Source organism: Pomacea canaliculata, linkage group LG7 (assembly GCF_003073045.1).
Source record: "Pomacea canaliculata isolate SZHN2017 linkage group LG7, ASM307304v1, whole genome shotgun sequence".
NCBI lineage: Eukaryota > Metazoa > Mollusca > Gastropoda > Architaenioglossa > Ampullariidae > Pomacea > Pomacea canaliculata.
In genome coordinates, this window is record NC_037596.1 from 17,305,449 (window position 1) to 17,327,765 (window position 22,317).

At 37.9% G+C, this 22,317-nt stretch overlaps 1 protein-coding gene and 1 long non-coding RNA gene across 3 annotated transcripts in view; one reads left to right on the forward strand and one right to left on the reverse strand.

Moving 5' to 3' along the window:
* LOC112567888 overlaps positions 1 to 22,317 on the reverse strand; it is a 77,051-nt gene that overhangs the window by 48,885 nt on the left and 5,849 nt on the right. Inside the window, exons 2-4 of one of the 2 annotated variants that reach the window (XM_025244761.1) lie at positions 13,348 to 13,703; positions 11,999 to 12,385; positions 11,186 to 11,864 (exon numbers count right to left, since the gene is read on the reverse strand). In XM_025244761.1, the coding sequence (XP_025100546.1) occupies positions 12,045 to 12,385; positions 13,348 to 13,703 (697 nt within the window). In that variant the 3' untranslated portion in view covers positions 11,186 to 11,864; positions 11,999 to 12,044. Of the gene's footprint in view, positions 1 to 11,185; positions 11,865 to 11,998; positions 12,386 to 13,347; positions 13,704 to 22,317 lie in introns of those variants that run through there. The other variant, XM_025244762.1, reaches the window with a different exon arrangement.
* On the forward strand, positions 10,283 to 11,503 carry LOC112567897. The gene is made up of 2 exons (XR_003099940.1): positions 10,283 to 10,541; positions 11,114 to 11,503. It is a non-coding gene; the product is annotated as an uncharacterized LOC112567897 (long non-coding RNA).

The window sequence follows — 22,317 nt, forward strand, 5'->3', positions numbered from 1 at the left end:
GCACCTTTCTTTCTGAATGCTGTACAGATGTAATCCTAAACACATTTTTGCAGTACTCCTTTTTTTAATTACAACATTTATAGGTTACTTTTTGCTTGTGAATTTTTACAACAAAGCAATTTTTTTGTAATGCTTTGGGTTTCCTTTTATAAGATGCATTATTGGTGGCGAAAATAAATAATGTGTTGTGATATTTAAACAGAAATGTAAACTCAATGAATAAGTATTATAGATCAACATCCGGGTGTGTTCGATGTTCCTACGAGTGTGACAGTTGGGGCAGGATGTGGTCTTTGGTTTCCTCGAGGCTTAGGCCCCAGTGAGTAGATTGAAACACTTGATGACTCGTCTGAAATGTAGGGAGTGGTTAAGTACATATTAGCTTACCATATACCTCACACTGAATGGATAAGCTTTAACTGCTATTTTTATATATTTTTTACACCGAGACTTTGCTAAAGGAGTTTGACAGTGACATGTCAGCTGGTTTGGTTATCCTATTCCCATGTACAGGTGTCCTACTGTCACCATCAAATCCACCGGAGAAGGAGTGTGTTTTATATAAACTAACTGTACTGCAACACCGGCAAAGGCTGGAAGACTGTTTTGCCCGGAACTGGCATTGCGATGTAAGAAACAGTTCATGTCTAGAAATGTGGCCATCGTATAAAATCTCTCTCCAACGTGAACGATACATTAACCTCTACCAACTGAAAAGTAGCTTATACCTGCTCTAGATGAGGAATATCTGATATAACAACAAATAAGCTCCGATACAGACATGATGTGGGTCCACTCGACATGCCCTCTGTGTAAAGTACAAACAGAAGATGATGCACGTGTACTCTGTTTCTGTAAAGCTTATACCAACATCAGAAGACGTCCGAACACTGCAAAACCTACAGACCCTAACAGTGGGTCAGAGGTCATAGCAGATACCTCTAAAGCAGGGGTGGGCAACATACGGCCCACGGGCCGGATCCGGCCCGCGACGGGATTTTGACTGGCCCGCAGACTGTTTCTGGTCGTACATGATAATGTGGCCCGCGGGCACAGTCTGCCGCAATCTCCCACTACATGTACTAATTACTTGCTTACTGCGTCGAATAATAGTGACTGTTAGTTATTTTTGGGTTCTTTGTTTTCTTTGTTTTTTTATTCTTTGTTTTCAGTTAGAATTAGATTTAGAAGTCGGCAAGAAAGCAGTGTGTTTGTTGTGCAGAGAAAGTGTTGCCGTGATGACAGAGTACAACGTTAGCCGCCATTATGCGACAAAGCATGCAGGCTATGGCAGTACTATGGCAGTACTATGGCAGTACTATGGCAGTGCTATGGCAAGCTATGGCAGTACTATGGCAGTACTATGGCAAGCTATGACAGTACTATGGCAGTACTATGACAGTACTATGGCAGTACTATGGCAGTGCTATGGCAAGCTATGGCAGTACTATGGCAGTACTATGGCAAGCTATGGCAGGCTATGGCAGGACTTTATCAGCAGTCGAACGGCAAACAAGAGCAACAGAACTGGACAGAAAACTTGTAAAGCAGCAGAATGTATTCGTAAAAAGCAAAGTACCCCAGAAAGCTATTACTCATGTCAGCTTTGTGGTCGCATACAACATTGCCAAGCACAGCAAATCGTTCAGTGATGGTGAATTTGTCAGAATATCACAACACACTTTCCAACACTCGAGACTATGGCAGCCCAGATGATGTCAACTGAGAAATACACCAACATGATATCTACACTAGACAATGAATTTGCTCGTCGTGTTGCGGATTTCCAGAAACTTGCTGCTGAGTTTGAGATCTTGTCATCCCCGTTTACAACTGACTTTGAAAAGGTGCCGGATGGTCTACAGCTGGACTGGATTGACCTGCAGTGTGTCTCTACCCTGACAGAGAAATTCCAATCTGAAAGCATTGACAAATTGTATGCCTCACTGAATGAGTCTAAGTTTGCCAACCTGAGAAAGATCACATGAAACTACTTGTTCTGTTCGGGTCTACATACATTTGTGAGCAAACATTTTTGACCATGAACATTAACAAGACCAATCTGCGTTCCAACCTAACTGATGTTCACCTGCAGTCTTTACTGAGGATGTCTACGTCCGACATGCAGCCAGAGTTCAAGCAACTTGTTGACAACTGTGATCGACCGCAGCTGTCTCATCGACTTCAGCAGCTATTGAAGTACATTCCGTTAACATTCATTAAATACTGTTTTCAGTCTCTATGCTTTAAAATTAAAGTTTATGAGTTTACTTTAAACACGATTCCTTGCATAGGTAGATAAATACGCGATTAAGGTATTGATCCAGTAATCTGGCCCGCCAAGGACTTCATTTCCCATATCCGGCCCGCCGACCGGATAAGTTGCCCACCCCTGGTTTATAGGTTGCTTTTTGCTTGTGAATTTTTTCAACAAAGCATTTTTTTTCATGCTTTGGATTTCCTATTATAAGATGCATTATTGGTGGCGAAAACAAATAATAAAAAAAAGCTCCACGGCCATTTTGTAAGCCTAGCCACAATGATAAAAAATAATTGTTTGTTTCCTCGGTTCCTGTTCTCTTTTAATTTCTTCCGATTTCTCACTTTATTATGTATATATTTAGAATATATAAAAAATAAAAGTATAAAACTACCTTTCCATAGATAATGGTAATAGCAGAGAGTGAGGATTATCTCACAAATCATATGGACACAGCACGTTCGTGTAAACAAAGCAAGTAAGTAAATAAACACATCAATAAGCTTGAGTATTCCAGATATGTTCGACATAAGATCAACAACCAACTACAATGTATAAAACGCTATGACAAATTCCTCTCTCACTGTCCTGCCTTCCCCAACCCTGTATAAAGCCATGTCGCTATTCCCAGCAGCTGCTTGACGAGGGAAAGTTTGCTGCGCCACACGGGTATCGAACCATGTGTCTCTCAGATCAGATGCCAGCGCTCTTAGCACTGTTTCCCCAGCTAGTGGAGACAATTACTGATTACTTAATAGTTGATTTCAGCACTGTGATAAACCCAATATACTTTCAGTACACTCAGTACTGCTAAGTACTGCTTACTTGTGATGACCTCAAACACACTCACAGCCTGTCTTCCTCCTCAGGCCACGATGGGGATGTTATCGCTGTACTGAAGTCTTTATCACATCAATGACAGAAGGAAATCAGTACTCACCTGTCCTGAAAAAAATTTTTCTCGCGCTTTGGCAGTGGAATAACTGAGTTATTTCTCTTTCTGTGGTCACGACGATGAAAGGCAAGATGGCGGAACTAAGAGCTGTGTACTCTGTTCTACAAGTGTTTCTCAATGTCCATCTACTTTATCGGACTTTCTCGAATCTCGAAATAATAGTTCAGTTTGATGTCATATTCTATATGTTGTGGGCACGAGTGTACAGAAGTGTATTGTTCTATTTAAACAGAAATGTAAACTCAATGAATAAGGATGATAGATCAACATCCGGGTGTCTTCCGTTTTCTAATGAGTTTGACCGTTGGGACAGGATGTGCTCCTTGCTGGTTTCCTGTAGGCTTAGGCCCAAGTGACTAGATTGAAACACATGATGACTTGTTTGAAATGTAGGGACTTTTTAAGTACATAGTAGCTTACCAAATACCTCACATTGAATGAATAAGATTTAACTGCTGTTAATATATTTGTTTACACCGAGACTTGGCTGAAGGAGTCTGACAGTGACATCACTGACATGTCAGTTTGTTTGGTCATCCTATTCCCATGGACAGGTGTCCTACTATCACCAACAAATCTACCGGAGAAGGCGTGTGTTTTATATAAACTAACTGTACTGCAACACCGTTTGTGCCAGGGAACGACTGTGTACCCGATGAAAAATCCGGCAAAGACTGGAAGACTGTTTTGCCCGGAACTCTCATTGCGATGTAAGAAACAGTTCATGTCTAGAAATGTGGGCATCGTATAAAAATCTCTCTCCAGCCTGAACGATACATTAACCTCTACCAACTGAAATGTTTTAATGTAGCTTGCTGCTTATACCTGCTCTAGATGAGGAATATCTGATATAACAACAAATAAGCTAACGATACAGACATGATGTGGGCCCACGAGACATGTCCTCTATGTAAACTACAAACAGAAGATGATGCCCATGTACTCTTTCTGTAAAGCTCATACCAACATCAGAACATGCCCCACTGCAAGACCTACAGATCCTAACAGTGGGTCAGAGGTCATGGCAGATACTTCTAAGGCAGTGATGCCCAACCTATTTCGGCCTGCGGGCCATATCCATTTCGGACAGCCGTGTCGCGGGCCACTTCAACGCAAAAATACAAAAAAAAGAACATATATTATTTTTATTAGAAGCAAGTTGTACTTACCATTAATGATGTAGTAATTAGTGGGATATTTGAAGTTGTCTTGTTAAAATAAAAGTTAGAAATTGTCTGAAAATACATTTTAATCGAGGTACCCCAAGGCGATCCGTCCTGTTTTCCACAGGAAAAAGACGAAATTCAAACGCTGTTTCGGTATTGCTTCCTTATCAGAACCTCATTGTTTTATACCTTTCTAGAAAGCCCGGAGTCTGTATTTTCAATCTCTTTAACGACTGATTCAAATATTAACCAATCAAAAGATCACTAATCCCCTGTGGAATGCGGCGTCCCTCGTTCTCAAACACTGGTTTCCTCCCAAGACGAAAATCAAGAATGAAATTCATCGGAAGATTGAGAGACGCCCCTACGTAGGGATAAATACTTCTTCTTCCGCTTTTTTCGTTTTTTTAGGTTTTCTTTATTACTAACATGCCGATTTCCTGTACTGTGGGCAGAAGTTTCGCGGGCCGTAGGTTGGGCATCCCTGGTCTAGTCAGACTGAGTTTTTTCCATTGTTAATTCACTGTGTTGCTGTTTACCATATTGGAGAATTTTTATCAGTACAGTTAAAAAAAAAAAAAAACTACAGCATGAGAGCTTTTAAAGCGTCAGCCTCTCCTTCTTTTAGGTTTCTGAGGACTGTGGCAGCTTGAGCTTCTTTACTTCATTTATTTATTTCTCTACGCAGTTCCCTCTATTGTTATTATACTCCACATAAACTCTACTTACCTTGTCTATCTGTTTAATACATGTTTTCCTTATCAGTATGTGTATGTGAACCTACAATAATACTTATCTAACCTCGCTGGCCTAGCGACCAAGTCATCGTGCATTAAGGTCAGTGGTTCTGTTCTTAGAACAAGTTGTGAGTGAGCGACATGCGTTGTGACAATTAATTCTTTGTGCTGGACGGTTTGCGGCTGGGTTCTGTGAAATGACTATGAGACTGTAACACTACGACCATATATGTATAAACGCACATACATAAACACACACACACACCATTCTCTCGGCTCTTTCACAATCTGATACCACAAAACCTTAGACAGCTAAACATTCACCATTCTCACAAACAAATTCAAGTTTCCAGAACTATTGGGCTGATCTGTGACCTATTAATGAAGAAGATAACTCATTCGAGGAGAGAATACTTGTGGCATCGTGAAAGAGAGTATATCATGTCTATCAAGTGTAATGGCCGTGAGATGCAGTACATCACAAACCTTTTTAAAATGATGCCGCAAAGTAGTGCATGTGACGATGTACACTAATTTTTACATGTCTTATTTTATGATAGAAATCTCTGATATACACCTTTAATCATACATGCTTACCGGCGCAGGGCTTCTGCTAAGGCTAAATTCTTTGGGGTCCCAGGGACCCCTTTTTCAGATTTCTAAGGGGTCCCAGGATAACTCTAAGGGGTCCCTTTACAAAGTTGAGAAGAAAAAAGTCAGGTCAGTAAATACCACCTCCGACAAGCCCCACTACCATCATATACAGAAACCGCTACATTCTATTATCTGGTAGTTGTATTGTAAGTAAAAAATGATCTTGTAGTATGTATGGTAAGCAAATAAAAGAAAGAAAGAAATCTTTAAGTAGTTTTATTAGACCATGTGTACTACCAAAAAAAAAAAGGACTGGCCCCATATGCATTGCTAATGTCTCTAGCAAAGATGACCAACATTTTTAAAACCAGTAAAACAATTACCAATGATAATTGGTGATAAACATACCTAATATTACTAACGGTAGTGACCGTTCAGTACATTTCCTAATTTTATCTTTAAATGCATTAGAACTCAAAGCTACCTTGCTTTTAATAATTTAAATTATTAGCTTAAGAATGCAATCATTATTAGCGTTTTATTAGTAGTAATGCAGCTCTGCGTCTCAATGCAATGAAAAGCTAATTTAATAAAATATTGAAGAAAACTCCCCTTAGGCAATTGCGGCCAATGTGCGCCAAGATCCAGTGCCAGTTACAAAGTGGAACCATTCCTCACCAATACAAAGTTCTGATCAGAAAGGAAAGCGACTTTACTTATTCTTTGTCCTCACATAGTTCACTGAACATCGACTACAAGAATCAGGAGGTCAACAGTACAGAGAATATTTTTTAAACAAGTGCAATCTTTTGAGATGTGAGTAAAGCTATGATAGACCACACCATAAACACGAAGACAGCACAGTCGTCAGATCTTTACAGTTAACACTTTGTTGTTGTTGTTGTTGTTGTTGTTGTTGTTGTTGTTGTTGTTGTTGTTGTTGTTGTTGGGAACCTTTGATGTATAGGGGAAATAAGATGAAAGGGGTTAGAAGGGATAGGGTGAGGAGAGGTAATATGTTCAAGGTTTCCCATGTTCGAGGCTGGCATTTAGTTTGGCTTTGTGTTCTTATATTTATTGGCAATATCCAATAGAGTAAGGAGAAATCGGTAGTCTATATTAAGAATCTCATTTATCCTCTCTTGTATTTCTTTGCTTGACGAAATCCGTTGATTTGTTCGTGCGTTTATTCCTAGAGCACTTTCAACTGAGATGATTTTGCTACTGCATGCTTGGATAAACTTTGTCTAAACTAAGACTTTCCCTCTTTCACAAACTTTGACGTGTGATAGAAGGGTATTACTATATTTAAGATGTCAAAAAATGGAAAAAATATGTACTAAAAAGGTGTACACGTACCTTTTGATAGTATTCCTCTTGTGTGTGTTTTGTGTTGTGTGTCAGGTATTCTCTCTCTCTCTCTCTGTTATTTTTTGTTGCTATTTCATTATCTGTTTCAAGAGATTAAGTTGAATCTTGCGAATAAGATTTCTAGCAAATTACCAACCTACTTCACTTAATCATTATTCATTTAACACTAGCACTCCTTAAAGCAAAACAAACATGCACAGTTGATGTCTGGATGACGAGCATCTCCCAGAACCATTCGCCAGACACCTTACACCCCATTAAACTATTTGTTGATTCAATTCTACTGGAGAAGAGTTATCACGTAACTGTTACATGACCGTTGCATCTCTGTAGCAATATGTTTGTGTCAGCATTTAATTATTAAGTATTAAGTGAACATGATGATGTCTTTCTGTCTATGTGATATGAGACACATCTACCTAAAACATTTAACAAATAATCAGAACACTTTCTTGTGTTGTATAATGTCAAGCTGTATGCACCCTCAGACACAATATTTGTACATCGCATCATGAATGTCTATCTGCGTTTTGTTGTTAACATACTAAGGACATTTTCATCACAATTATCTTTCATTTGGTTTTTGTGGTGAAAACACCAGCAATAGAAAATTTATACATATAAATATTTGTTTTGAAAGATGATTTTGGAAGACTTGTAAATTGTCTACTGCAGTGTTCTACAGACTGTCAATTTGCAAAAACTGAAAATCTGGATAACCTGTCGTGTCATCATAATACCTGATATGAATGGCACTGTCATTTCATTTTGTATTTAAAAAGTATAGATAATGCACATGCATGCACACACGCATGAAATGAAACTCAAAGATAGGAAAGATCATACAGTTTTATTATCAAGATATTTTGACAGAATTTTTGGTAGCATAATAGTGGAAAACAACAGTTCATTTTGTAGAAAAAATGTAATGAGATTTTTTTTTTCTTGAACATCATTCTTGCCTTTCGAGAGAAAAAAGGAGAAACAGAAGGAAAAGAAAATACATCAATCAGCCGATTGATTTTGTGGTGATCACCACTACTGACTGTCAGGTCGCTGGCCACGGGAAGGAAGTCTTCCTGACCTTACGACCTGCACCACATTAAAAAAAAAACTCTTTAGCTTTGCAGCAACCGGAGTTGTGGGTTCTGAAAGAAAGACCAAACATAATTTGTGATATTCGACAGACGAGGTGTAGTGTATAAAATTATTAGACAATAAGCAATGAAATAAATTCAACAAGCAAATGAATGAATAAAGCAAGCATGCGAGACGCACTAGTAGTATCTTATATTAACCATAGTCTGAGTATTTGACTGACAAGCTATCGAATGTCACTGAGGTAGAAGATTCTGAAGATAGTATATATGTATAAATAATATTTATAGCAGCAACAATATATTTTTAGGATTACATGTATTATTAATAATAAGATTTATAGCATCAGCTGTATGTTAATGTATGACATGTCTTAATGGTACTATTGATAGCAGCAAGTGTGTGTTATTGTATGACATGTCTTAATGATGCTATTAATAACATCGTGTGTGTTAATGTATGTCAAGATAACATTTGACAAGACATTTAATTCAGACTGTTGTAGAATGTGACCTTATGAACTCCAGTCTCTAACCCTAACGCTTAGTAAACAAGACTCGGTGTGTAGGTTAGTTGATGTTGACGTTGACACTAGCTGTTGTGTAAACAAGTCCCGGTGTCATAAGATAACTACGAATAGGTCTATAGTGTTATTTCCACACTTCTGTTGCCTCCACGAGTGGAGCGGACGCGTTGGTCACCGCGCTGTCATCAGGTGGAATGGGTAACTGTGACATTGGTGACACAGTAGTCTGCTTTTGACGGTACTGGACGGTCCGATGGAGTAAATGCCGGTGCCAGTACTGAAAGACCTTGTTCAATAGGTGTGGTGGACGCCTTGAGCGATACCCGGCTTATAGCTGGACACACAAGCGATGTGACTGTTACACAGTTATCTCCCATGGCCGTAAGACGTAAGTGAATCTTGGCCGCCCAGGTAAGGGGGGGAGGCGTATGTTTTCGTTGCCCCCGACTGGACAATGGTCATGAATGTTTGAACTAGACGGGTGTCGCGACGGTCGAGGCCGATGTGGTGCCAGCTTGCCCACATGTCCCTATTCCAATTAACTTTAATCAAACTTTAGCCCAACATTGATAAAAGTAGAAAATACGTTTTGTACAGATGTACGCTAGTCACACGCTGGACCCAGTGTGTACGCCATCTGATATTGATGATAACACTAGTTGTTGTGTAAACAATACCCAGGGTGTGTGAGTTTGATATTACTACAAGTTGAGTAAACAAGACCCAGTGTGTTAGAGGTCTGATATAACAATAGTTGTAAACAAGACCCAGTGTGCAGGATATTAACGTTGACACCAGTTGTTATACAAACAAAAACCATTGCATGATGTTGATGTTTACACCAGTTGATGTGTAAAGAGATCGAGACACCGACTACACCTCCTGTAGTGTAGAAAACGTGTATCAAAGTGTCCTACACAACATGTGTATATAAATGTGTCATGCACAACATGTGTATGATGTCACGAGGTGATGACGTCAGATATCGTTCGGTTTGTCATAAGAGTAGACAATCACAAGTTGTGACGTACACCGGGACATGGAGTAGAAAGAGACTGAAGCACGATCATCCACACAGACCACGACTTTTCTCTCCAGACCACAAACACGATGTCCGTTCGTCACCCACACCACGTCACTGCGAGCCGTGGCAACGTCCTCAATGTCATCATCCTTTATCACCCTCACTGGGATACCCGCTTCTTCAAGTCCTTTCATCATACCCGAGTCGTCACTAAAGTTATAAGAGTTCAACACCAGCACGTCTCTCCACTTCAGGCAGGGCGGTGTTGTGGCGCCGTTGGTGGAGGTCTGAGATTTTTGTGCAGTGAGCTTTGATTTCATGTGGGAAGATGCTTCTGAAGAAAATTTACAAAACAGGACGACCCGTCTTCAACACTATTACCAAGAGCAGCTAAACACATTGAAAATTCTGTCTCTGATTTTGTTTTCAGATATTCAGTATATTGTGCTTCATGTTGGTCTTGATATATATATATATAACCTCATCTTCTAAGTAAATTTTTTATTTATTGTATGACTTCCTTGAGTATCTGAATCTTTTAACAATAAAATAACATTAGGGAAATGGTCTGGCTCATCCTTATCCAGAAATGGTTGTACGCGTCTGAGTATATTCCCATACTTCTCATCAAAACTAATTGCAGTTCCTCACTGCTCATTACTACTGATGACTGCTTAAGATTGCTAATTACCGTTAAAACAACAACACTGACGGCCAGTCTCATTGTCTCCAGGCCGGTGTGGTGTCTGTCTCTGGTGGCGTTGTCGCTGTAATCAAGATTAGTTCACTAGAAATAAGAGACACCCGCTAGTATGGAGTACATGCAATGACTGGTAAATTGTTTATCTGAAATTTTAACAGTGAAGCAGTTGACTGGTCATCAACATTTACTCTTTAATCTACTTTATCGGGTTTTCCCAGAGAATAAATCCGTCTTTTGAACGGCTTTTTGTCGGACTGTCATGTCTGCAGCGAGTACAGATATAGCAAAAAAGTCTGTTATGTTTATAAATGAAAAAATCACCAAAAATTGTTTTGATCAACACCAGGGTATGTTGTAACGGGTGTGACCATTGGTGCAGGATGTCTGTCTGTTGGCTGATAGAGCGAAACAAGCTTCACTGAATAATATAGGTCTTGTATTTTTGTCTACTTTACTTATGCTGTAAAAGAACATAAAACATTAATATCTATACCCTTCTGCAGAAGATGTTCAAGATAACCAGCGTGACATTCACGCACATGGGAAAACACACACGCAAAGATCAAAGTATGAGAATTATTAGTGTAGTTACAAGTGTTTGGGTTGAAAGTACTGTGACAACAAACAAACAAGTGTAGCGGGAATGACCAGGTTCCTCACTAAGACTAACACCGTGGAGTCATGTCCTGGTCTTGCAAGAAGTGTGATTGTGAAAGGACTGACAGACACTTGTGAACATGAACTCGGTGGATAACAATTAAAAGTCTTTATTCATTTGAAAGTCGCGACCTGTTCACTTCTTGTCGTTTAATCATTCAGAGACCAAATTAGCAACAGAATCAAAATCGTCTCCTGAGGAGAGTAGAAGGTAACTGTGAGAAAAATGACAAAGTCACACGAGAATGTGTTTTATTATTTGGGTAACCAACTGGGCAGGTCACGTGAGGTTCGTCATTCTCAGATCTTGGAGACATGTTGACAGCTGCTCTGGCAAAATAACGGTTTGAAGGGAGGTCTGTACACGACTTAGTATGACACAGTCTGTGTGTGAATTCATAAACAAATACAAGAAAAGTTATTACTGGAACATATTCAACAGTCCACTGCAGAAAAGAACAAGAAAGTTAATATTTAAAAAAACTTTTTTGTGTTAAACGTTTTACTGCCACAGCCCGACACACAGTTACTGCTGCTCCTGGTGATGTTGCAGCTACAGTGCATGTACTTTCTCGAATTGTTGATAAAAAAGAATTTTTTCCAAAAAGTTTAGTTCGTGTGTGGTGTGCTATGTTGTAAAACGTATTTACATGCTGCAATAAAAGTGTCACCTCATCTGTGTGCATACGTATGATATTAAAGTTAACACTAGTTGTTGTGTAAAGACAGACACCGACTGTTGTGAGTGCAATACACAACATGTAGATATAAATGTGTCATACACAACATGTGTAGATAAAAATGTCATACACATTATATGTCTATAAATGTATCATACACAACATGTGTATATAAATGTCATAAACACCATATGTCTGTAAATGTCATTAAGCATGTGTATATGAATGTGTCATAGACACGATGTGATGACTTCAGATACCCTTTGGTTTGTCCTAAGAGTAGACAATCACAAGTTGTGACGTACAGCGCGACATGGATTGGAACCGGGATAAAACGTTATCCTCCAGACAGACGACGACTTTTCTCTCCAGACCACAAACAAGCTGTCCACTCGTCACCCACACCACGTCACTGCGAGCCGTGGCAACGTCCTCGATGTCATCGTCCTTCATCATTCGCACTGGGATACCCGCTTCTTTCAGTCCCTTCATCATACCTGAGTCATCACTAATGTTATAAGAGTCCAACACCAGCACGTCTCTCCACTGCAGGCAGGGCGGTGTTGTGCCGCCGTTGGTGGAGGTGACGGTCGTGGCTGTTGTCGTGACATTCTCTGTTAACATTCAAAGTAAGTTTCTACTGTTAGTTACTTGTCGGAGGTTTAGCGTACACACTGACAGACACATGGATATAAACACCACGTAAAATAACAGTAACACGTGACTTACACAGTGAGCGTAATGATAATAATGATAATATACATAATGATAATGATAATGTTTATTATAATAACAATGGCATCTTGAAAGCGCACTTTTCCGCCATTAGCTCTGACAGTCAGCAATGTCCATGTAGCACAATAACACTACAGGTAAACTCTACATGTTGTACACAAAGTAAACAACAAACAACGCGTTACACACAGCAACATTACAGGTGTCACACAGTCAAGAGGAGATGAACACAGATTCACCTGAATACCTTAGTTGTAGGCAACACAGGTAAGTATTCAGACACAAGATCACGTGACAGCAGCCTCAAACACACATGGAGAAGACGACAGACAACCACCAATCCCTGATATCACACTCATCGTCAGTCACATCGTTGAGATGAAGATGACACAAACATCTACTCTACAGACAGTGCAGCCATGAGGCACAGGTCCGCACATCAGACAACGGAAAACAGAGTGGTCAGCAGTGCCAAACATGGATTGTCATTGAAGTAGACACAAGTAATACAAGTGATGAAGAGGTGTAACACATGGCAAGATGGCGCAGATGTTACAGTTAAATAAAAATGTCCTAGAAACTGAGACACGTTGTAAAGATACAAAAACAGATTCAGAAACCTGGGTAATGATGTCACACTTTCAGAGATGACCAGTCCACACAAACCATGGTTCACATAAAAGGTCAAAGACGAAATGGTATGAAGAGCTGTCACCCTGTAGGTAGTTAGACAAACAACATCTCACATTCATCTTCACAAGACTGTTTCTCACCTGCCTGTTATTTATCACACGGTGTTTATCTGTCAACAGACGTTACACTACACACTACACACACCTACCTGTAACACCAACACGGAGACTGTGTAGGAAGCTGGCCACGTCACGACCGCACGTCACACAGTCACCTCGCCTGTCACCTGAGTGACCTTGACCTCGGTGATACAGTCGTGTGACTGGCGGGCCGTCTGTGTGGTCGGGCACACCTCGCTCACTGTATGGCTTGACAAGATTTTCCTCAGTAATAAACTCGTGCTGCTCGACTTCCCTGACGACGGCCGGCGGAGAGCGGAGGGGTCTGGTTAAATATTCCACTTGCCAGCCGTCGGGTGCGTCTCCATGGAAACAACTTGCCGCCCAAAGATGGAGATCAGGAACTTGTGTCCGCAGCTTGTCACACACAGTGTGGAAGTATGACCTTTGACAGACACGAGTGTTACAGTAGTTACCGTCACACACAAACATCACAAGTGTTCAATTCCTGTCAAAGTATTTTATGAAGTTTCACAAACAGAAATATCACTTTAATTGACAAGAAAGTCACGTGTTCAGAGTATGTCTGTGTTGTGTGACTAGACAGTAATTGTGTAACACGTTGATGTCAAGGGGAGGCTACTTGTATACTAACCCCAGCAGCAAAGGAATATTGGCTACAGGTGGGACACATGTCTTGAGTATCCGGGGGCCATGTGGCAAAATGGCGTCCGACCCATAGCGAAAGTGAAACCGGGCCGTAACAACGGGGTCATGTCGGTTTTACCTGTCAAACAAGCGTGGGACGCTTCTCTCCCCCTTGTGACCGCTAGTCAACCCTGATGGCTCATGGTACGTCCCATTTTTTTTTTTTTTTTTTTATATATACTATTTATATCTTCAGATTATTGGTATTTTTAGGGATTTCGGCATATCTGATTTACATATTTCTAAATCAAGACATGCCAAAATTCCTAAAAAATACAATATCAAATGGATTAATAATTTGTGTATTTTGCAATAATTATATATATAACAAGCAGCAAAAGAGTGCACAAAAGTGCAAAATGTTATAAAAAACAAACATGATTTGTCATTTATTGGCGTTTATTGAGGTAAAATAAGGATAAAAAGCAAACTAAAAAATTTTTTTTTAATATACAATTTTTTTTAAAGCATTGCCTCATTTGTATACATAAACAATTTATCATTTATCAAGGTAAAAATATTATCACAAATAAGGATAAAAAGCAAACTAATAAAAAAATAATGTTAAAAATATACAATTTTTTTTAAAGCATTGCCTCATTTGTATACATAAACAATTTATCATTTATCAAGGTAAAAATGTTATCATAAATAAGGATAAAAAGCAAACTGATAAAAAAAAAATAATTTTAAAAATATATAAATTTTTTTTAAAGCATTGTCTGTTTGCATACATAAAAGATGTTTCCTCTTGATATATTAATGCAACATTCGTTATTGAATTATAAGTTGTAGAACGATGCAAAACCATGTATCCACTGAAAAAAACATTAAAATTAAATTGCAGTTTCCTTAACACTAATTACATTTTCCCAAAGAAAAGGTTCAAAGATCTATGACAATATATCAAATGATAAGTATGAACTGAATTGCTGTCAAAAAAGAGTGATGCTTTAATAGACATTTCTAAAAATAAATCAAAGTCATGAAATTAACTATAAAAGGTTCTAGGTTGGATTGCAGCTTATGGTATTAACTACAATCTTTAAAACAGATTAAAATTTTAAATTGCACCTTTATCACTAAGAAGAGGAAACCATCAAACACATGTTTGAAACACAATTATGTTCAAGAATTTTAGAAGGTATTAGAAAAGAACTGTAAACATATAAATGATTCTGAATTTACCACAACACATCTCTTATTGGATCGGGTGAAAATATCCTCATTGATAAATTAATGGGTTAGAGTAAATAATAATCACAGCACAGTTTATATAATTATATAAATCCAGATTTAGTATATGCAGGTTTATGTACAAGAATTTTACAACTGTAGGTAGAAAGTTGCACAGCTTTACTTGTCCACCACCCCAGACAATTAACTGACGTATAGGCTGTGCTCAGCCCTTTCCCTTCTGCCATTCTCTTGATCCCTAGCACCAGCTAACCAAGTTGATGCATGCAAGTCAGCATCCGTAGCTTCAGGATAACTTTTTCTTGCAGCATCTAAAAATAGAACAAATATAAGAATATGAGGTCTGCATAAAAAAGTAATCACTTAATTGTAGGTTACTGACCCTAAAATCCAGAATATAATGTGAAACAAAAAGAGGTACAAGCAAATTATACTGATATGTAAAGTGGCATAAAAATTTAAAGTGTTATAAACAGAAAGGAACTACAAGTGGAACTGCATTTGAATTTCAGTTAGAATTTCTATAGGCAGAAAAACTCTGGAAATTCTAATTTCAAAAACAATCCCAATACATGGGAACTGTAAAGATGTCTATAAACTGTCATTTTAATTCCTTTCTACACAGTGTTAACGAGCTGATTAAAAGGACTACAGTCACTAGAAATTGCGTAAACATGTGTCCATATTTTATTTTGGCAATGTAATTCAATCACAATAAAATGAGGTAGGGACAGTTCTCCAGGCCTGATTTATCTTCCTGTCATGTTTTTTTTTTATGACTCATGAAAATTCTTGTCTGCACCTAGCAGAGTCAAAGGTTAAGGTTCATAACTAAAAGATAAAGAAACAATCCAAACAGTCCTATTTTATGACAGGCATGTATTAATGTACCGTATACACACACACACACAGAGTCAAATATTTAAATCTTACCCTGAACTGTTTGTAAAATGAAGGGGTGGTTCTTGAGTCCCATTGAAGTTGTAAGATCAGGCCAACTCAGTTGAAAATAGCACAGATAGAATGCCCCTCACTACATGCTTTAATGTGAAGCCCGACGCATCACCGAATGGCATTCCTGAAAACAGACAAAAATAAATACACATCATTTAAAAAAAAATTGCAGTGGGCAACATTATAATACCTGTTATGACAACTAGTATTTAAAGACACCCCCCCCCAAAAAAAAAAGACAGCAACAATTCAGGAAGTTTCATACAACCAAGCAAAAGTGGGTACAGAAAATTTACTATCTGCTCTAATCAATGCCACCATAACAATGCCTTTATTACTTTTTAGTACTGCAAACATGTCATTAGTTTATACAATGAATGGTATGGTATGGAAACCTTTAAAGGGAATCAGATAAAAAGATTTGACTCCTCCTACTAACAAATCAGAATAAAGCACATACCAAGCATGTCCTTTTTTATGGGTCTGTCTTCATATCTCCTCAAGACTCTCTACATCTTCTGCTGATTGTTAAGGGAGACTGGAACCCCTCTGGCAGATTTCCCGTGTCATTTGCCTTTCCTGTTCTTGTTCCTCCATCCATGTAAACATCCTTTTAAGGTTGTTTGTATCATTCTTCATCTCTTCCAGAAGAGACAGTTGTTGCATCCCAACTTTCTCTAGTTTAGTTTAACCTAAGAACACAATAGCAGAAACACGTAAAATACTGATCTTTGCTAGCTTTGCTATAGTTCACAATGCCTGGAAAATACCATTTATTTTGGTTACTCTTTACCATTTGTCATATCTATTTGATATGTGATCCATATTTGTTTCAAATTTTTTCACTATGGCAAAAGGCTGGGATTTTCCACTTCCAGTTTAAACTCATAAAAGCACTGTTCATAACTCTTGGCCAGGGTAAGAAGAAAAAAAAGCTAAAATGATTATAAACAAAATGGCTTTAAATTACCTTCAAGGGGTTATGGGTCTTTATGCTGGCAGGCTGAAAACCAGACAATGGAATCGGAAGGCGCTGGGGGTGTGAAGGCAAAGGTGAAACAGTCCTTTTTTGAAAGCTGCTACTTGGGGACACCCTTGAGATGGTGCCAACCACTAGTGGCAAAGAGTATGGCAATGGTGGTGGACATTGCTGCATAACTGAATGGTCAGCATATAGTGATTCCTCGGCATCCTTCTCTCCTTCGCTGTTAGCTGTGCATCCCTGTGTCAAATGAATACATTTGCATAAACTTTTTTCAGCTTAGTACATTTAAAACTGTCAGCTGCTGATAGGTTGTTAACATTTTTTTAAAGAACATTTTATTGTTATTGTACAAAACTTGTTTATCACTGTATGCTATTTTACCAGAAAAGAAGACACAGCCTTGTGTCCTACATGATGTCCACCAAAAAAAATTCCCTAAAATTAAGCAGAGGAAATGAAAACAGACCGAAATCTAATCGGAGTTATCCGTATCCTTTTGGGTTGAGTGGGAGCATTTTTGTCATCACTCTCCACCTCCGACATTTTTGTCCCTTGCAGATTCAGCTAGATTCTTGGTAGTTACCTGCATGGAAATAAATATAGAAGGCCAAATAAGATTTCACAAATCAAGATCAAAAGTATAATAATAACACACTCTTATAGTGCAGCATCACAACAAAAGCTACACTATCTGTGGTGTAATGACTGTGTTCAAACAGTCAGGTATTATCTTTTTCTCCTTCCTTAAATCTGCAGCACACAATAACATAGAAGTCATTTTGACCATTAATGGTCACATGCTTCATAAATTTTCTTTCTGCACAAGGATTATGAATATTATGAATCAAAAAGTAAATTGCACTTACTTAATGACTTGTGCAGGAGAACTGGAAGCATAGGACATGAGGAATCAGCTTTATAGCTCTAATTAATGAAGCTTGCATCTGGTTCAATAGATTGTGGTGGGAAGTTGCACACCCTGTGACCACTTTCATCTTAAAATGCCAGCAGCCAGCTATCTAGAATAACAGTAAAATAAATTATTGACCATTATGCAGTTATTATGATTTGTTGTTGAAAAAGACCATTAAAGTTGTCTGAAATGATACTTCCAGTCACAATCAGTTGTCAATGGGCTATCTATATAAGTTTTTTTTTTGGTTCACCACTGGGAACACAATCCTTATGCTGCTCTTTGACAAATATTCTTAATTAGCTGCTGCAGTGGAAAGTTTGGTGTTTGAAAAAGTCGTTTAAGCTAGCCTAAAAAGTTATAAAATTGAGAGGCAGAGTTAAGAGTCCAAAGGACAAATCTGTCAACATTATCAGCAATATGTGACAAAGCAAGTACATTTTACACCAAAAATCCTTTACCATACAAACACTGCTTCTTGAACAATAAATGAAAGGTTATGAGCCTAATAATCAGCATAGTTCACACACAGCCCAGGACTTGCAAGACAAAAAAAACAAACCCACAATAAATAAGAGAAAAAAATATTATACTGCCCGAAGAAACCTGGCATTTTAACGCTATCGTACCAGTAAACAGACGGAACTGTCGAAGCTCTGTTACGTTCCACTTTCGTAATCGCAATTTGAGGAAATTCTGACAGCTCCAAATTCTCTCCATTGCTAACGGCTAAAGAATTATCAAATACAAGCGTTCAGAACTGCTGAGCACGAATTCTACCTCTGTCTGGAAAACTTGTGCATTTATTGCGTTAATGTGTACTCTTATTCTTTCTTCTGTTAGAATGATATTCTGCATTAAATTTGGACATTTCTGTAGTTAAAATCTCAATAACTATGTTAATATAGAGTATAAAAATTATACGTACTGTTATCGAAGCGTCGAACACATGTATCAGTATAGAAATTGACCGCTTGAGAAGCTTTTCTGTTGGGAAAAGTATAGACTCACAAATTTGAAAATGGCGGCCGGTCGTATGTAGCACGCCATGGCAAAAAGGTCATTGCCATTGTTAGGGGTCACGACCCTATATGTGGGGTTGATCTCCCGCACTCTGGTTTCGCCTCGGCGAGCGTGGAGCTTGGCTTATGTGCGCATGCGCTGGCAGCGCCATGCCCCATGAGTCAAGCATTGCGATAGATTGACCCCCTGTATCACAGTCGGATCAAGACAAACTTGGTGGACCCCTTGAGCTTATGGTTTCCGATGCTGCTAGGGAAGCTCACTGACACTGTACATAATAATGTGTGTGAATAGCGGTGAATGCTGTGGTTGTGTGTGTAGATATGTATACATGCATGAGGGAGGGAGGCAAGAGAGAGTATATGTCTGTTGTCTGACACAGAATGTGTAAGTATACACGTAAATGTATCTTGTACAAATAAAATTAAGCAATTGACAAGCATTAACGTTTATTACTGTAAAGAATTTTGTACAGATGTACGAAACTGATGTGTAAGGACTAGTTTCATCATCTTCAACACGTACATGGCAGGAAGATTATAAAGAAATTGTGGTGTAAACTGAAAAAAATATATTTTACTTTCTGTGTTTATGTGGTCTATGGGAGAAAGAGGATAGGAGGGTGAAACTCATTTCCAAGATAAGTAGTAAATATAGTTGTATTAAATATGTCACTTATTACAGAAATTCTACCTAAACTATCTATATATATATTTATATAACATACAAAGTTCTTAATATGCAAGCTTTCTTTGCCAATTTTAAGTAATCATGTATTAAATGCTCATTTAGTATTATTACTTTTGTTTTTAATGTTGAGTATATATTAAATCCATCGACTGGTGTAGTCTTCTGTTCCACATCTTTGTTCAACTTCGTTGTCTTCAACTCAGCGCTAACTGTCGCAATGTGTTCATCGGGACAAATCACAACTTTCTCATTTAATTTGACCATCAGTCTTGAAGCACCTCCATCTCGTCTTTGTTTACTTGTATACCTGTTGTTTGAATGAAAGCTACGGTCACGCGAACTACCGCACGGACCTTCATACCTGGATGAGTGACTCTCCTTCGCTGCCTCTTTGCCCTATCATTGAAGTTCGAGGCTTGACAAAGAAGCCCACTCATTTCCGTTTCCTATTTCAAAATGGCCGATCTCCCCATCATCGAACAGATTCTAGAAGTGAGTAATTACGCTTTTCTTTTATCAGAAAACTTTCTGAAGAAGATTGATTGTAAAACTAATAGTAGAGTTATTTGTAACATGTATTCTGTTTGTTTATAGAGATGGACTGACCTTATCGAGCGTGTTATCATATAAAATTCATCGTTAGGACATACTGTATTGATTTGTTTTACCACAGAACATTGACGTTTGAAACAAGTGAACGGAATGTTCTTTTCTGAAAAAAAATATACTTTTAGACATAATTTATACCACAGTTTAATCAGATTTCTTTATTGAACGTGCGCTTAATAATATAATTTATTATTTTGTGCAGAATGAAATCGAACTCTGTTGTGCTGTTAATAAGAATGAGATGGCATCATCTCAAAACATAACAGTTGAAAGAGGTGGGCAGCTATATTTGCTAACTTTTTCAGTCCTTTAGAGATATCACAATAAGTGTTATGTGTCCACTTGATACGAGTGTTCATTATTATAAAACATTCTTATTTTAAAATTTTAAAGAAACCTAAGTTTGTTGATTATAGTAGTGTCAGTTTGTTTATTTAAAATAAATGTAATTGTTATCTGATCAAAGTATAATAAATGTAATTGTTTTTCTTATTTTGCAGAAGCATCTTAATATTTAATAATGTTGCAAAGCAAGACTAGTATATTATCATATATAGCAATTAGCATATTATCAGTACAAGCAAAACAATATATTTTGATAATAAATGATTTTGGTGATTTCTTTCTAATCATCAGAAGTATTGATCAATTAATAATTGCAAATATGTTTTGCAGCTTGACTTGGAAATAATTGACAGTGTGTGCACGTCACTGTCACAGAACTGCGTGTTACACAGTGCAAGAGATTTCTTCAAGCAAGCATCAAGTGAGTATGTAAAGCAGTTCCTAGACATCAGGGATGATGATTACAAATATTTTTACACATGTACATTGATTTTTACTTTTTTTCTGCAACTGGTTGGTAAGACCTTCAACAGCTGAGGGTCTGAAACCATAAAAAATTTAATGGGAAGGGGGGGGGGAGATATTACAAACTACATACATTTATGGATGGGTGACACTAATGCTTCAGTTTGTTTCTCTTCAGTAATCAGACAACTAATGCTACCATATAAATGTATTCCACTGCATAGAAACATGCTTCAACAAGTAATTGTTCTCCAAATTATGCAAAGAAATTTGCATCAGGAGTTTAGGTAGGAGGTCTCCTAGTATAGATATTGTGTAATAAACTGGACATGGAAAGTATTACTTGTTATGTTTAGGATATACTTTACATATATAAGAACATGGGGTGGGGTTTCAACAATTTTAATGGATGGTCTGAAAAACGCTAGGAATTGTTGTTATGCTTTTTATGGATGGAAATGGGTTAGCTGCATTACATTTATGAAGTCTTCATAGTGGTCAGCTAAAATTGCAGTTTGTTGATTTGAGCTTATCATATATTATATTGTTCTGCCCTCTCTTAGCTATCTGTCCTGCTTTTTTAATGTTCTTGTTAAATTTGTACCTGTCTTGCTATGCAATGATTTCACCCAGCACACCTGAAGGTCATGTGCTGTATATAACAGATGTTTGCAAGAATTTTGAAGTGCACATTAAAAGCGTTTAGTATTCTCAGACAGTACAGGCAGCTATGCACTTTCTTAATAACATTATCTACATGAGCTTTCCAAATAAGTTTGATCAGTCAACAGTAATCTGTATTTTTTATAATCCTTGATCAGTCAGAGAGTGTTACACAGCTAACAACATGCATAGCATGAATACACCTTTAAACATCAGTTTTTTTTTTCTGAACACAGATTGACTTAGTTTGCTTATAGGTGAATTTTAATGTTTTACAGGATCACAGCTGCTTGAAAGATGGGATTTTTGAATGCCTGCTTGGTGCACAAGACAAAACTTCCCATTCTGACAGAGAAAAGTCATGGGGAAACTTCCATAAGGCAAACATTCAAACATGGGAGCATTGAACAGCGTGACAGGATCTCCAATGATATCATCGTGGTTAACTTTACGATGCTTTGAATGTTTACTTAACAAAAATTACCTGGTAATCGCCTCCTCAACAAA